Source organism: Xenopus laevis, chromosome 8L, assembly GCF_017654675.1.
Source record: "Xenopus laevis strain J_2021 chromosome 8L, Xenopus_laevis_v10.1, whole genome shotgun sequence".
In the NCBI taxonomy this organism is placed as follows: Eukaryota; Metazoa; Chordata; class Amphibia; order Anura; family Pipidae; genus Xenopus; species Xenopus laevis.
The window spans coordinates 88,393,994-88,409,368 of NC_054385.1; the positions used below are offsets into that span (position 1 = coordinate 88,393,994).

Here is a 15,375-nt window from a genome sequence, read left to right on the forward strand (position 1 = left end):
CAAGGTTTTTTTTTCCCCTCTAAAAAATTTGAGTTTTCCCCTTTAAAAAAATTGAGGTTTAATAAATGGGCCCCTTAATGTTGAAATTTATTTCCTAACATGCCCTCTCTCAAACCACTACCATAATCCATTTTTCATTCCATATATTGCTTCTATGGGGCCTATTTACTAACATTTGAATTTCTATTTTTTTAATACATCAAATTTTTTTTCTCTAAAAATGTCTGCTTTTTATATCTATAAAACGCTAAAAATTCGACATTTAGAAAATGTAAACCACAAAAAACTCCAATCCTTAGGGGCATATTTATCAAGTTTTTCCCAAAAAATAAAAAATCAATTTTTCAAAGTCCACCAATTAGGTTCTAGGAGGTCCCCCTATAGACTAAAACAGCAATTTGGCAGGTTTTAGATGGGGAATGGTCAAATTCTAATTTTTAAAGAGACAGAACATGATAAATTTTGATATTCGTTCTTTTTTTTCAAATTCAAATCGAATTTGGACTATTCCCTAGTCGAAGTACACAAAGAATAGCTCGAAATTCAAATTTTTTTCATTCGAAAATTCACCTCGACCTCGAAGTAAAATGCTGTCGGGGTCCTCTAGAAGTCAATGGGAGCTGTGTTATCCTATGGGACTATTTCTAATCAATTCTGACTTTCAGGTTTTCTGATTTTTCTTGCTAGCAATTGATAGAAAAACTTTGAATAATTAGAGGTTTTAAAGGTTTTCATATTTTATTTTTGATCAGTTGTTTTTTCCTTTGGTGGTTTTTACATTAGCATGTGACTTTAGAGAAAGAGTTTAATTGTGGTTTTGAAAAACAATATAACCACTAAAATGAGACTTTTGATAAATGGGCCTCCCAGTATGTTTTGTCAAACTGCGTTACCATAAGAAACTGGTCAAGGGCTGGTTCTGACAGTAGAACAAGGACAAGTGTTCAAAACAAGGGGGTGAATGTGCAGTGATCTAATAAATTGCATACACTGCAAATATATTATTAAATGCATAGCCTGTATAATTATATCTATAGAAGCAAATACAAAGGTCAATGGATTGCTCTGACACAAAAACAAACAAACATACAGCTATAGTTTAAAAGAGACCTATAAAAAACCCTAACTGTGATTTGCTGTTGCTATGGATAACAGAACTTTGCATATGAGGATTAGAAAATAGTGTGATTTCCAATATTTGGCGAAGTGTTGCGGTAAATTTCAACAGTGAAATTGCACCAAACTAAGTGGACTGAGTAAGGTGGTGTTGTACTTCGTGGCACTAGTGGTGGAATGCACGAGAAAAGTGATTTGCTGTTGCTAAGGCTAACAGAACTTTGCATATGAGGACTAGAAATTAGCACGATTTGCAATATTTGGGGAATAGTTGCGGTAAATTTCGACAGTGAAATTTCACCAAATTAAGTGGTCTGAGTAAGGTGGTAGTGAACTTCATGGCACTAGTGGTGGAATGCACGGGGAACGTGATTTGCTGTTGCTAAGGCTAACAGAACTTTGCATATGAGGACTAGAAATTAGCGCGATTTGCAATATTTGGGGAATAGTTGCGGTAAATTTCGACAGTGAAATTTCACCAAATTAAGTGGTCTGAGTAAGGTGGTAGTGAACTTCATGGCACTAGTGGTGGAATGCACGGGGAAAGTGATTTGCTGTTGCTAAGGCTAACAGAACTTTGCATATGAGGACTAGAAATTAGCGCGATTTGCAATATTTGGGGAATAGTTGCGGTAAATTTCGACAGTGAAATTTCACCAAATTAAGTGGTCTGAGTAAGGTGGTAGTGAACTTCATGGCACTAGTGGTGGAATGCACGGGGAAAGTGATTTGATGTTGCTAAGGCTAACAGAACTTTGCATACGAGGACTAGAAATTAGTGCGATTTGCAATATTTGGGGAATAGTTGCGGTAAATTTCGACAGTGAAATTTCACCGAACTAAATGGACTGAGTAAGGTGGTGGTGAACTACATGGCACTAGTGGTGGAATGCACGGGAAAAGTGATTTGCTGTTGCTAAAAGCATAGTCTTTATAGCTTGACTGTGTGCATAGAAATAAATGGTCTGATAGCTTGACTCCAGTATCTTAGGCAATAAAGAATTATAGAAAGTGCCAGCTTCACTTTGGGTTACACAATTGAATTATATTATCGACATCTCAAAATAGTGATAGTAACAGCAACAACAAAAATATGTAAAGTAACAATACACACCGGTCCTACACCCTAGCGTCACCATAAAAATCACTTTAAACGAATACGAGAGTGCTACACACAGTGCCCTTCAGCAGTCACTAAAATTCAGCTTCCGGATTTCAACAACATCCGTAAACTCGAATATTCCCTATCTCAAGGCGCGTACTTCCATAGCCACCACGTTCTATACCCTACACGCCTACTATTAATGGCTCTCGCGAGAAAAACGAACGTAAAGCCACTTCTGTGCTGTTGAAGAAAATCAATCAGAAAGAAAAACTATAAGCGACGTACGGCAAAACCAAGTACATGTTAGAGCACGTGACGGGAGAAAGCCAATTGTAGATGGAAATGGGCGGACACGCTGTACTGTGGGTGGAGGGCTATGTAGTGGAGACGTTAACGCACGTGATGCAGAGCAGCCAATGGGAGAGGTCGTGGCCGGAGGTGAGGCGCTGCGGCAGCAGCCTGGGAAAAAAAGTGGGAGGAAGAGCGAGTGTGAGACGGAGAAACCAGTGAGGCGGCGGGGGAGGGGTGCGTGAGTGTCACCGGAGTACAACAGCCACCGGAAAGGCGCACGGAAAGCCGCTACCATGCCTAATAAAAACAAGAAAGATAAAGTGAGTAGATGTTAGCAATTCTGGTATCCCCGCAGTAATGCTCTGTGCAGCACCCCTTCGCTGTTCACTTCTAGCCCGCAGATTTAAAGTGAGACAGGAAGAGCACCCGAGTAAGCGACTTAGTAGCTAAAGTGGTGGCTCCTGTTGTAGTAATATGGGGCAGGGAGTGAAGTTTAGCGGGCTCCCTAGGCCTACCCTCCGGTGTTTGAAGTGGCAGAAGTTGCGGGGAAGTGTAATTCAGCTGAAGGATGCTGAGTCCTAGACGTATTCACGCTTATATCAATGGGTAGGGATGTGCGAGGGAGGCGTCACGGGCTACAAAACTCAGAGTTGCCTGAGGTCTCGGACCAGCAGCTTTACAGTTCAGTCCTGTCTAACAAGCTGCGCGTAACCCTTGGAAGGGCACTTAGCTCAATGGAACAAGCTCATAGCAGCCATGCCTGGAGCTTAGGGTTAAGCCACGATCATAGCAAGCTTCTGACAGAAGCATTATATTATTATAATTATATTATGTGTGGCTTCTAAGCCTCTGTGTAGGCTGCGGATGTTCTTTTAAAGATCCCTTTGCAGTCTAAGGGACCTAGTGCTTTATTTATGTAGAAATTTATAGAAAGGCTAATTAAAGTAAAGATGTACCTGGTTTTGGTTTAAAGTCTTTTTCTAGGCATTTAGAATTCAAAAATAGACCCATCTGTCTTTGTCAGCACTTGATTGTATATACAAGGGAAAAAAGTAATTTTATATTTAACCAGGAACTTTTTGCAGGGAATGAATACACTCATTCCTGTGTAATGACTATTTATTGCCTTGATTTCAAGTTGTACTTTCTTAATATGTCTTTTGTTCTGTGGACCACTATCTTGTCTTATATAAATGGAAACTGTTCTGTTGGCAACTTTAATTTGACCTCTGTACATTCATTTTTAGGTTCCACTTTTTTTTTTTTTTTTCGAAAAACTTCCCACAGTGCTGAGTAGTCTGAGACTCACTGTGGTCAGATCAAAACCATGGCATTGCCTCGCAGGTTAATTCTATATTTGCATTTATAATGCATTTCATTCTAATTTTAGAAAAAAGTTTTATCAAATGAGATTTCCTCACTTAATCATTTTGATTCACTCCTAATATGCTTTTCACCATAAATACCATTCACAAATACCAAAGGTGGTTTTGTAATTTAGATTTATCTGAAACTTACAATCTATATTAAATATGTTTCAGGAACCTCCAAAAGCTGGTAAAAGTGGCAAAAGTGGAAAAGAAGGCCAAGATAATCCTGAGCATGAAGTAAGTTCATTGGTATACTAATAAACAATTGCATCATTGTTAAGCAGAGTATCAAACTCTTAGATGATGTAGATGCAAATGATCTTATTTCCGGTCTGTTTGCAGTCCCACATTTAACCTGTCAAGTGGTTAAAGTGTTTTAAAACAATTTAAAAATATAATATACTGTTGCTATGAACTGGTAAGACTGGTGTGTTTGCTTCAAAAACAGTACTGTAGTTTATATAAATAAGGCCACTGATGCACAGGGAGATTAATTCCAGCCACAATAAATCTCTTTAGCATGAGCGACTAATCTCCTCCAAATGTGGCCTTCGCAAGGCAAACCGGCAACTCAAATTAATGCCAGTTTGAAAGCATTCAGAGTAGTTTAGTCACCCCACTAGAGGACATTAACTGCAGGGTGACTAAAGCTCCCCATAGACGCGACAATTCATCTTGCCGAACGACCGATTTTAGGGAAGTCCGACCAATCCTTCGAAATTATCGTGCGGTTAGTGGGATTCGAACAGCCGACTTCTGTCAGGAAATTGATCGGCCAGGTCAAAAAATCTTTGTTGGTCCCAGTGCAATCTATCTATGTTTGCAGGGCCAAGCAGACGGCTCCCCTTTGTTTTCCTGGCAAATTGGTCTTTTTAGCTGATGGTCAATTCATACAATCGTTCCGAGAAAATCGTGGTCTCACGATGAGGATCGGATCTTTTAAAAATCTCAACATCTATGGCCAGCTTAACACTCTTGTGTGTCAGGGCTCTTTTAAAAAGGAGAAAAAGCATAGATTACTTTGCAGATAAAATCTGTTGAATACCATGGATTTGAAATCCTGTGTAAGAACAAAAACCATTGCATTCTACAGAGATTGCATGCTTTCTGTGTGTAACCTGGGTTCTTTAGACCTATTTCAACTGGAATGGTTGCCCCCATGGCTACACAGCAGCTTACATAAGGTAGTCGTGTTTTTGAAGGAAACAAACATGTTTTACCAGTGCAGGGCATCAGTACATTATATTTGAATTTCTTTAAAATACTTTCATTTTTAGATGTTGCGGTTCCTTTAAAGCAAATTAACATAGTAAAGTGTTTCACCTGTATATGTTCCTGTATATAATGGCAGTTACTGTAATCAAACCAATTTAGAGAATAATCCTTTTGTTTGGTGACTACTGTTTTCTGCTATTTTTTATGACATTTATGAAGAGTGCATATTCTGAGTATAGCTGGCACTAGAATGTATAGTGCTGTTTATTTTTTCCTATTTGCAGTGTGAATTTGCTTCAGTGCCTTTCATTTTTGTGCACCTCGTACAAACCACTGCCTGGTTGCTTTGGGCAGTAATGCTTACAACCAATTTTCAATTTTAATTCTCAGTTGTAGAAAAGAAATATCAGTAATTAAAAAATTGCAAACAGTAGAAACTAAAAGCAGATTATAGGAATGGTATTGTCTTTAAAAGTAAAATCCTCCTTCCTCTCCTTTCAGTCAGCTGTTACAACTGGATGCTCGACTTTAGGTTGCCTTTATGTTCCAAGGCTGCAGTGTACTTTCAGCCTTCGCTCTGAGCAGGGGAGGAGGTGCGAGTCACTGTAAATAAATTTTATATCAGTACTTAAGCTGATTGGAGCTGTCTGACAGTGCTGTGAAAGCCAAATAAAGGATCAGCCTTGGGAAATAAACCATGGACAGTGTCAAGTCATCCAGTGTTAACACTAATACAAAAAAAAAAAAAAAAAAACTCCGGGTTGATTTCTAGATTTCATATTATTTATATATTTATGGTGTGCAGTGTATTTTGGTATAACAATGCAAACAATCTACCCATTCTATATAATGGCTTCTTTAACTTCAGATGATTTATCCTAAACAATTCACTAACCTGTACTGATGTAGATTATGCTATTGGCTGCCAGTTGTCAGGTTCATAATTATTTATATAATGGTCAGTGTTATTAAAAAAAATTTAAAAAAATAAGGTTATCTTAAAATGGACCTGTCACCCAGACACAAAAATCTGTATAATAAGAGTCCCTTTCAAATTAAACAATCAAATCCAATTTCTATTTTTTATTAAAGCATTCATAGCTGTTGTAAGCTCATCTAAACATCTCAGCTGTCAATCAAATAGTGTCTGCCCCTCCTCTACACCTAGGCATAGAGGTTGGGCAGACAATTACTTTCACTTTCCATTCAGCACTTCCTAGTTGTCACTGCTCTCCACACATTCCCACATTTCTCTTAACCATTTTAATTGTGTAACCAGTGCATGGGGATGAACATCGGGTTCCCCATTCTGGTGCACAAACAAGATTCTGAGTTGATGCAAGGCTTGCCTTATAAGGGTAAGGCCACACAAGGAGATTCGGGGAGAAATTGATGCCTGACGACTAAACTCCTCGTCTTTTGCGCGACTATCTCCCCGAACTGCCTCAGCGTTTTTCCCCATAGGCTACAGCGCAAAGTCGCCTGCGCTAATGCACACGCGGCGATGCGGTTTCAATAGTCGCCCAAAGAAGGCAATTTTCGGCGACTATTAAAAACGCATCGCCGCGTGTGCATTAGTGCAGATGACTTTGTGCTGTAGCCTATGGGGAAAAATGCCGAGGCAGTTCGGGGAGATAGTCGCGCAAAAGACGAGGCGTTTAGTCGACAGGCGACAAAATCTCCCCGAATCTCCTCATGTGGCCTTACCCCAACAGTGTCCACAAAATCACCTGCATCGCCACAGGCAATTTTCATTTTAGCTGGCAGGGGGAAGGCAGTTTGGGGAGATTATTGCCCCAAAGAAGAGATTTGTCGCTGGGTCAACTAATCTCCCCGAATCTGCTCGTGTGCCCTGACACTTAAGGCCTGCAAAAATTCTCATTAGTAACTGCTTAGTAATAGCAGGGGTCACAAAATAAGACATTGTAATTTCTGCAAAAGAGTTTCTGCACTTAGGAAGAGGTAAAGCAAGCTGGGCACTTTGAATTTGAATGCAATAACTCGCTTTTGTTGGGCCTGTAGTTGATTTTATTTGTTCCTGCACCCCTCATATAATGTTCAACACGTTTATGTAGTACTGCATGGTAAAATGGTCCCAATAAACTTGCTATGCACAAACAAGTCCAGCACACAAAAGTATCAGCCTTGGGATGTTCCCCCGTGCTTTATTAGTCAAAAGTAGAAACAATTTGAAAATCAATAAAACCGTTTATGCAAAATGTAACAACACAAAGTTTTAGGGGCATGGCCCTTCCTCAGTTATCACATGTATAACTTTATGCTTGAGAAGGAATGGTTATTTAAACTCCACATGTGTTTAAAAGGGTACTGTAATGAGTGTTGATTTTCCTGTACTAAATAATGTAACTAATAAAGGAACGTGAGACAAGCTGCACTGTATGCAGAAAGGTAATAAGTGGTTGCCTGCTTCATCACTTATTTTTGCTGTGAATTTACACAAAAGAAGATGTGGTGCTACTGGGGCATCTATGAAAGTACATAACTTCAGTGATAAAATACTGTGAGCTGTACAGAAGCATGAAACATAAGGTGTAGTATGTGTTTACTTAGAATTTGAGCTTTAGTTTTGTATTTCTGTTTGCATAGTCATCTGAAGAGATAAAATAAAAGATGATATCAAAACCTAAAATATATACAACAGATTTTTAAGTACTTGACTGAAAGTGGTATATTTTTCAATTAATTTGCAATGAAGTTTGTGTATAAAATACATGAACCTTTGTTGTGAGTATTGTGAAATGATACCAGGATAGTGCTGGCCTCGCAGATAGTGCTTCATTCCTCCAGTGCAAGGATGGTAGGATCCTCCTGATGTAGAAAATCTGCTGAATAGGTTTGGTCTGGTCTGGCAGGAAAAAATAGATTATGGGGGTGGGGGCTTTAAAACATTTAAATAAATGAAAATACAGCTATGTTAGCTGTTCGCCAGAAGCACATTATTTGGAAAGCTCCTAATTACTGGAAGGCCATCTCCCATATACTCCATTTCTATAAACATTTCTATATATATTTTTTAGAATTTTAGAGAATGATTACCTTTCTCTCTAATAATAAACCAGTACGTTGTACTTGATACCTTGTACTCCTTATTTGAGGCATAATAATCTTATTGGGTATAATTGATGTTTAAATGATTTTTTTTAGTGGACTAAAAAGTGCTTATTTCTGTATGTTAACTTACTTTTTTAACCAGTTTTAATTAACATTACATATTGTTCAGCCTTTTGTTCTTAAATGGTACCTTCAGCCTTTTTTTTTTTAATTCACATGAAGTCTTTTTTTAAACCATTACAGTCACCCAGCTGCAGGTCTGACTTTTAATCTCTTGCGGTATGTGCCCATGTGTGATGTTTACACTCTCTTTTAAAAAATGATTTTATGCTAAAAGGGGAAAGCACATATAAAAGGAATCTAGTGCAGTATAATAGTACAATTGTATATGGCAAAATATTGCCCAGTACCACAGGGAGTGTGCTAAGCCTTAATTGGACACCATACAGAGGGGCTGATTAATGGGCAAATGTTCCAATTGGCACCAGTGCAGTTACCCATAGCAACCAGGAATTCATGTATAAACAGAAAAGCAGAATATAATGCATATCCTTCATTAATTATAAACTGTATACAAACTATTAAGCCAATGCACTTGATGCCAGTTGTTATGCTTTTTTTATTTATTAAAGGAGAGAAAGGTACCCAGTTGTCTCGTAGGAAAATACTTTGCTGCCAGATGAGTTGAAAATAGAGCTTTTTGATGAAAGTTAAACTAATGGATCTCTGGGCAGTCATTCACAGCATCCCAGGTGCATCATAAAATGATAGTACATTTAAAGGTAAAGATCTGCAAGGGAGAGACTAAAGCACCAGGATAAACATTGCCACACAGACTTGCCCATAGCTTTACATTCAAATACAGTTTATCTTGCATTATAGAAATGTTGTTGAAGGTACAGAATAAATTATGCATATTACTTTCTATGCATTTTATGTGTCCAGTCCTTTGAAAGAGAGCAATCCATAAACTGTAGGGGGTGCATCTTTTCGCAGCAAACACGTAAATAACTTTGTACTATATGCATCCTTGGGTAACTAAAAATGCTTGTAATGATCACACAAGGGAGTGGGTTTTTGTCTTTTTTTTTTTTTTTAAATCAAAAAAGATAATAGCTATATAGCTATAGCTTGATCCTCCCAAATAGGATGCCATACTACTCAAGTGCAAGAAGTAATGCTGGCTATATAGTACCAATAATATCATACAAAACTTTATTTTGGTACTTGTTTGGTGTCTCGCTGAGCCCAACCGATATATCAGATTGCATTATGCATTATGTATTTCATGGTGGTTTAGCAGATGAAAACGTGAACCGGAAGAAATTGAGAAGGAAACCTTGTTTGTGGCTGTAATGAATCTACTTACAATACTTTCTACCCCCACTTGTAAATAAAATAATTTTTTCAAGTCTTTGTAATGTTATCACACACAATTAGACTAACAATTTTTTGTTCATGTATTAATTGGCAAAGTGGGGATTAATCGGGGATGCCAAATTAATAGTCTTTTTAAATACAAAATTGAGTAAAAACTAAATTAGTGATAAAATTAATTTCTAAAGTGACTTGCTTATAAATCACAGCTGTGAAAGTCAGTGGTATAATAATCTCATTCTATAGCCACCATTAATTGCTTAAACAAATGTTCAGTAGCAAACACTGGCTAATGTTTGGTAGCCTTTAAAGGTGCACAAAATTTTCCATCTTGGTCAATCAAAAAGCCTATTGATATTCAACTCTTTTGCCGAAATCAGTCAGCTCGTCTCCCACCATAGACACAATGAATATTGTACTACACATTGTTTCATACAATGTCTGCACGTGTATGACCACCTTTAGTCTGATTGGTAGCAGTCTGCTCATTGCCTAATTAAGTGTACCAGTCTTTCTGTTCATGCCTGTTCGAGAACCTAAAGTTCTAATGTGACCTATAATCAATGTTTACACTCATATGAAAAAGTTTGGGAACCCCTCTCAGCCTGCATAATAATTTACTCCACTTTCAACAAAAAAGATAACAGTGGTATGTCTTTCATTTCCCAGGAACATTTGAGTACTGGGGTGTTTTCTGAACAAAGATTTGTAGTGAATCGGTATTCCGTTGTATAAAATTAAATCAAATGTGAAAACTGGCTGTGCAAAAATGTGGATACACTTGTAATTTTGCTAATTTGAATGCATGTAACTGCTCAATACTGATTACTGGCAACATCAAATTGGTTGTTTTAGCTTGTTAAGCCTTGAACTTCATAGGCGGGTGTCCAATCATAAGAAAAGGAATTAAAGTTGGCCAATTGCAAGTTGTGCTTCTGTTTGACACTCCTCTGAAGAGTGACGGCATAGGGTCATCAAAGAAACTCTCAAAAGATATGAAAACAAAGATTCAGTATCATGGTTTAGGGGAAGGCTACAAAAAGCTATCTCAGAGGTTAAACTGCCCGTTACAACTGTAAGGAAAGTAATCAGGAATTGTAAGTCCACAGGCACAGTTGCTGTAAAACCCAATTCTGGCAAGCCAATAAAAATACAGAAGTGGCATATGCGGAGCATTGTGTGAATGGTTACAGACAACCCAAAGATCACTTCCAAAGACCTGCAAGAACATCTTGCTGCAAATAGTGTATCTGTACATAGTTTTACAATTGAGCGCAATTTGCACAAAGATCATCTGTATGGTAGGGTGATGAGAAAGAAGCTCTTTCTGCACTCACACCACAAACAGTCACTTGTTGTATGCAAAAGCTAATTTAGACAAGCAACAGTCATTTTGGAACAAAGTGCTTTGGATTGATGAGACAAAAAAATAGTTATTTGGTCATAACAAAGTGCATAACAAATGCAATACACACAAGACACTCCTTGACTGGAGTATTTATAGACCTGTGACAGAAGACTCGTGTTTATGGCGCAGAATGCCATAAGCGGTTTTGCGGCTGTATTTCCCAATATCCCTTCTTATAAGGTATACCATGAACTAGAGCGATTGCCCATGTGGCTCCATAGGGCCTGAAAAAGGCAATGGCCGAGTCATGAGGTTATTGAAATGAGTGTGTGTCTATACTATATACAGTGGTGTGAAAAACTATTTGCCCCCTTCCTGATTTCTTATTCTTTTGCATGTTTGTCACACAAAATGTTTCTGATCATCAAACACATTTAACTATTAGTCAAAGATAACACAAGTAAACACAAAATGCAGTTTTTAAATGAGGGTTTTTATTATTAGGTAGAAAAGAAATCCAAACCTGTGTGAAAAAGTAATTGCCCCCTGAACCTAATAACTGGTTGGGCCACCCTTAGCAGCAATAACAGCAATCAGGCGTTTGCGATAACTTGCAACGAGTCTTTTACAGCGCTCTGGAGGAATTTTGGCCCACTCATCTTTGCAGAATTGTTGTAATTCAGCTTTATTTGAGGGTTTTCTAGCATGAACCGCCTTTTTAAGGTCATGCCACAACATCTCAGTAGGATTCAGGTCAGGACTTTGACTAGGCCACTCCAAAGTCTTCATTTTGTTTTTCTTCAGCCATTCAGAGGTGGATTTGCTGGTGTGTTTTGGGTCATTGTCCTGCTGCAGCACCCAACGCTTCAGCTTGAGTTGACGAACAGATGGCCGGACATTCTCCTTCAGGATTTTTTGGTAGACGGTAGAATTCATGGTTCCATCTATCACAGCAAGTCTTCCAGGTCCTGAAGCAGCAAAACAACCCCAGACCATCACACTACCACCACCATATTTTACTGTTGGTATGATGTTCTTTTTCTGAAATGCTGTGTTACTTTTACGCCAGATGTAACGGGACGCGCACCTTCCAAAAAGTTCAACTTTTGTCTCGTCGGTCCACAAGGTATTTTCCCAAAAGTCTTGGCAATCATTGAGATGTTTTTTAGCAAAATTGAGACAAGCCTTAATGTTCTTTTTGCTTAAAAGTGGTTTGCGCCTTGGAAATCTGCCATGCAGGCCGTTTTTGCCCAGTCTCTTTCTTATGGTGGAGTCGTGAACACTGACCTTAATTGAGGCAAGTGAGGCCTGCAGTTCTTTAGATGTTGTCCTGGGGTCTTTTGTGGCCTCTCGGATGAGTTGTCTCTGCGCTCTTGGGGTAATTTTGGTCGGCCGGCCGGCCACTCCTGGGAAGGTTCACCACTGTTCCATGTTTTTGCCATTTGTGGATAATGGCTCTCACTGTGGTTCGCTGGAGTCCCAAAGCTTTAGAAATGGCTTTATAACCTTTGAAATTGAACTCTGGTGTGATAAACCACAGTTAAGTTATTTTTTAACAAGGGGGGCAATTACTTTTTCACACAGGCCCATGTAGATTTGGAGTTTTTTTTCTCCCTTAATAACGTAAACCTTCATTTAAAAACTGCATTTTGTGTTCAATTATGTTATCTTTGACTAATAGTTAACGGTTTTTGATGAGCAGAAACATTTAAGTGTGACAAATATGCAAAAGAATAAGAAATCAGGAAGGGGGCAAATAGTTTTTCACACCACTGTATGTGTAAGCTTTAAAAAATCAAATCTTGCACTAATGGTACTGCTCCTAAAGTTGAAAGTGGTCTTGCAGTGTGAAATATTTTTGTTTCTTCAAACAGAAAAGAAAAATTTGTGTATGAAATGTGCTTATACTGGTTTGAATACATGGTTATGCTATCGTATTTTCAGTTTGTTTACATTTTAATTTGATGCCTGGCAAATTGCCTCTTTTAACAAATACCTAATTTTCCCAGATTACTTGAGTTGGCCAGTTACGCACAGACCAACAATTTTTTGAGGTGTAATTTGAATCATTTTGAAATTCACTAATTTTAGTTTTCTCTTTCTTTTTAAGGTATCCAACAAAAAGTCCAACAGTACTCCCCCTCCAGCTCAGGTATCGAAAATAAAGGTACCCACTCCACAGGCTGTTGTTAAGAAAGAAAAGCGGCAGAGTTCCTCAAGATATAATGTCAGCAATAATAGAGAACTGCAGAAACTACCAGCTCTCAAAGGTATGGACTGATGACTACATACAGAATAACCCTCATTTTACGTTTTTCAGGGGATCAGAAAAAAATGTAAAATGAAGGAAAACTTAAAATTGGGGATGTAAAATTGAGGTTCTACTGTTTATTTATTTTTAATTTTCTTCTTTTTCTCAAGAATGAATCAAACCTCTAATATTAAGGAAAAATACCCCTCATTTTTCACAAGCTGTTAGTCTGACTCTGATTTACAGGGACCCCCCCTCATGCTGACATAATTATTTAACCACTCCCTTATGATGGATACTGAGACTTGACAGAGAACTTTTGCCCCACCTCAGTTAAAAAGTAAAGGGACTTAATGGAAAACTATGCCCCCCAAGCAATGTAAGTCTCTATAAAAAGATATTGCATAAAACAACTCATACATAAAACCCTGCTTCATGTAAATAAACCATTTTCATAATAATATACTTTTCTAATAGTATGTGCCATTGGGTAATATTAAATAGAAAATTGCCATTTTAAAAAATAAGGGCTGCCCCCTGGGATCTTAGGATTCATGGTGCACACAAACATACCAAACAAACCATACATGTTAGGTCACATGAGCCAATTAACACAGTTCTGTCTTTTGCTTCAACACTTCTTCCTGTTACAGTTAAGAGTTGTATTTCTGGTCAGGTGATCTCTGAGGCAGCACACAGACCATCACAAAATGGTGGTTCAAGGCAAGAGATGTAAAAGGACAATATTTACTAAAGTATATATACCAGTTTGGCAAGATTCTTTAATATGCCACTTAGTATGATAGTTTATATCTGTTGCTTAAAGGGATACTTTCATGGGAAAACATGTCTTTTTCAAAACACATCAGTTAATAGTGCTACTCCAGCAGACTTCTGCACTGAAATCCAATTCTCAAAAGAGCAAACAGATTTTTTTTATATTCAATTTTGAAACCTGACATGGGGCTGGACATATTGTCAGTTTCCCTACTGCCCCAGTCATGTGGTCATAGAACTCCGAGGTAACTTCTAATATCCTCATATTTTGCAACTCCATCTTGGAGCCTTCGTCAGGGAAAAGAAAAATAACAGTGCATGAGAGGGACGATTAAGTGGGCTGTAGTTGGCGCCAAAATGTGATTACTTGGCATCCTTAGCAACCAATGTAAACAGTAGGGAGAAAGTCATCCCGTATACTATACAAGCTACAGTAGTTTCTAATAGTCTTTCTGAAGCAAACTCGTGACTTTTACCAATTTAGGGCAACATTACATTATAACTTAGTTTCTTGAAGCCACTTTAATTTTTTTACTGTTTCTTTAAAGGAACATTATAACCATAAATAGGGATTGTGATGAACATACATGTTTTCCCATTGTTTCACTGAGGAAATACAGGGAAAACTCAATTCTACATATCCTAATCTTAAATTTTCTGTTACACTTAACTCAATGTTGCCTCATTTTACATACTCCTTTTATTGTGTTCCCACCAATATAAAATGCATTTCCCTAATTTAAAATTTTCCCGGATTTTGCCCCTTTTTTCTGATCCTCTGAAAAATGTGAAATGGGGGTTCTACTGTATCTATAGATCTTTAATTACTACGCAGGGTAAATTTTAATAAATGACAACAAGGTCACTTTCTTCTTCCTGGTCCTAATGAACAAAGTCAAATGAGCAGTCCACTGAGAAGCTTCTGTATAATGAGCTGCTCTTTATCTAAACAGATAAAGGCTATACCTAAGGGATGGAGGTATTTATTTATACAGAGACTTTTCAGTGGGCTGCTGATTTTTCATTTTGCTTACTGGGACCAGGAAGTATAATGTGACTTTATAAAAAGCCTCTCTATAATGAGCTGCTCTTTATGTAAACAGATAATGGCTATAGCTGAGGGATGGAGGTATTTATTTATACAGAGGCTTCTCAGTGGGTCATTTTGCTTACTGGGACAAGGAAGTATAATGTGACTTTAAGGTCAGGCCACACTGGGCGTTTTGGGGAGATTTGGTCGCCTAGCGACTAATCACCTCGTTTTTGTGGCCACCAATCTCCCCAAATGCCTTTCCTCACTCTGCGCCGGCTAAAATGAAGTATAATGCCTCACAAGGAAACTTCGGGCGACTTCGGAAAAGGAAACGCCGTGTGTGATTAGCGTCTGCTTTATTTTTTAATTTTAGCCGGCGCAGAGTGAGGGAAGGCGTTTAGGGTGATTGGTGGCCACAAA

At 38.1% G+C, this 15,375-nt stretch overlaps 1 protein-coding gene across 2 annotated transcripts in view; it reads left to right on the forward strand.

Annotated features, from left to right (window-relative positions):
• Positions 1 to 2,627: 2,627 nt before the first annotated feature.
• ppp2r5c.L (protein phosphatase 2 regulatory subunit B', gamma) overlaps positions 2,628 to 15,375 on the forward strand; it is a 62,169-nt gene continuing 49,421 nt past the window's right edge. The window contains exons 1-3 of one of the 2 annotated variants that reach the window (XM_018229046.2): positions 2,628 to 2,832; positions 4,054 to 4,119; positions 13,005 to 13,164. In XM_018229046.2, the coding sequence (XP_018084535.1) occupies positions 2,806 to 2,832; positions 4,054 to 4,119; positions 13,005 to 13,164 (253 nt within the window). In that variant the 5' untranslated portion in view covers positions 2,628 to 2,805. 2 annotated transcript variants of the gene reach the window in all.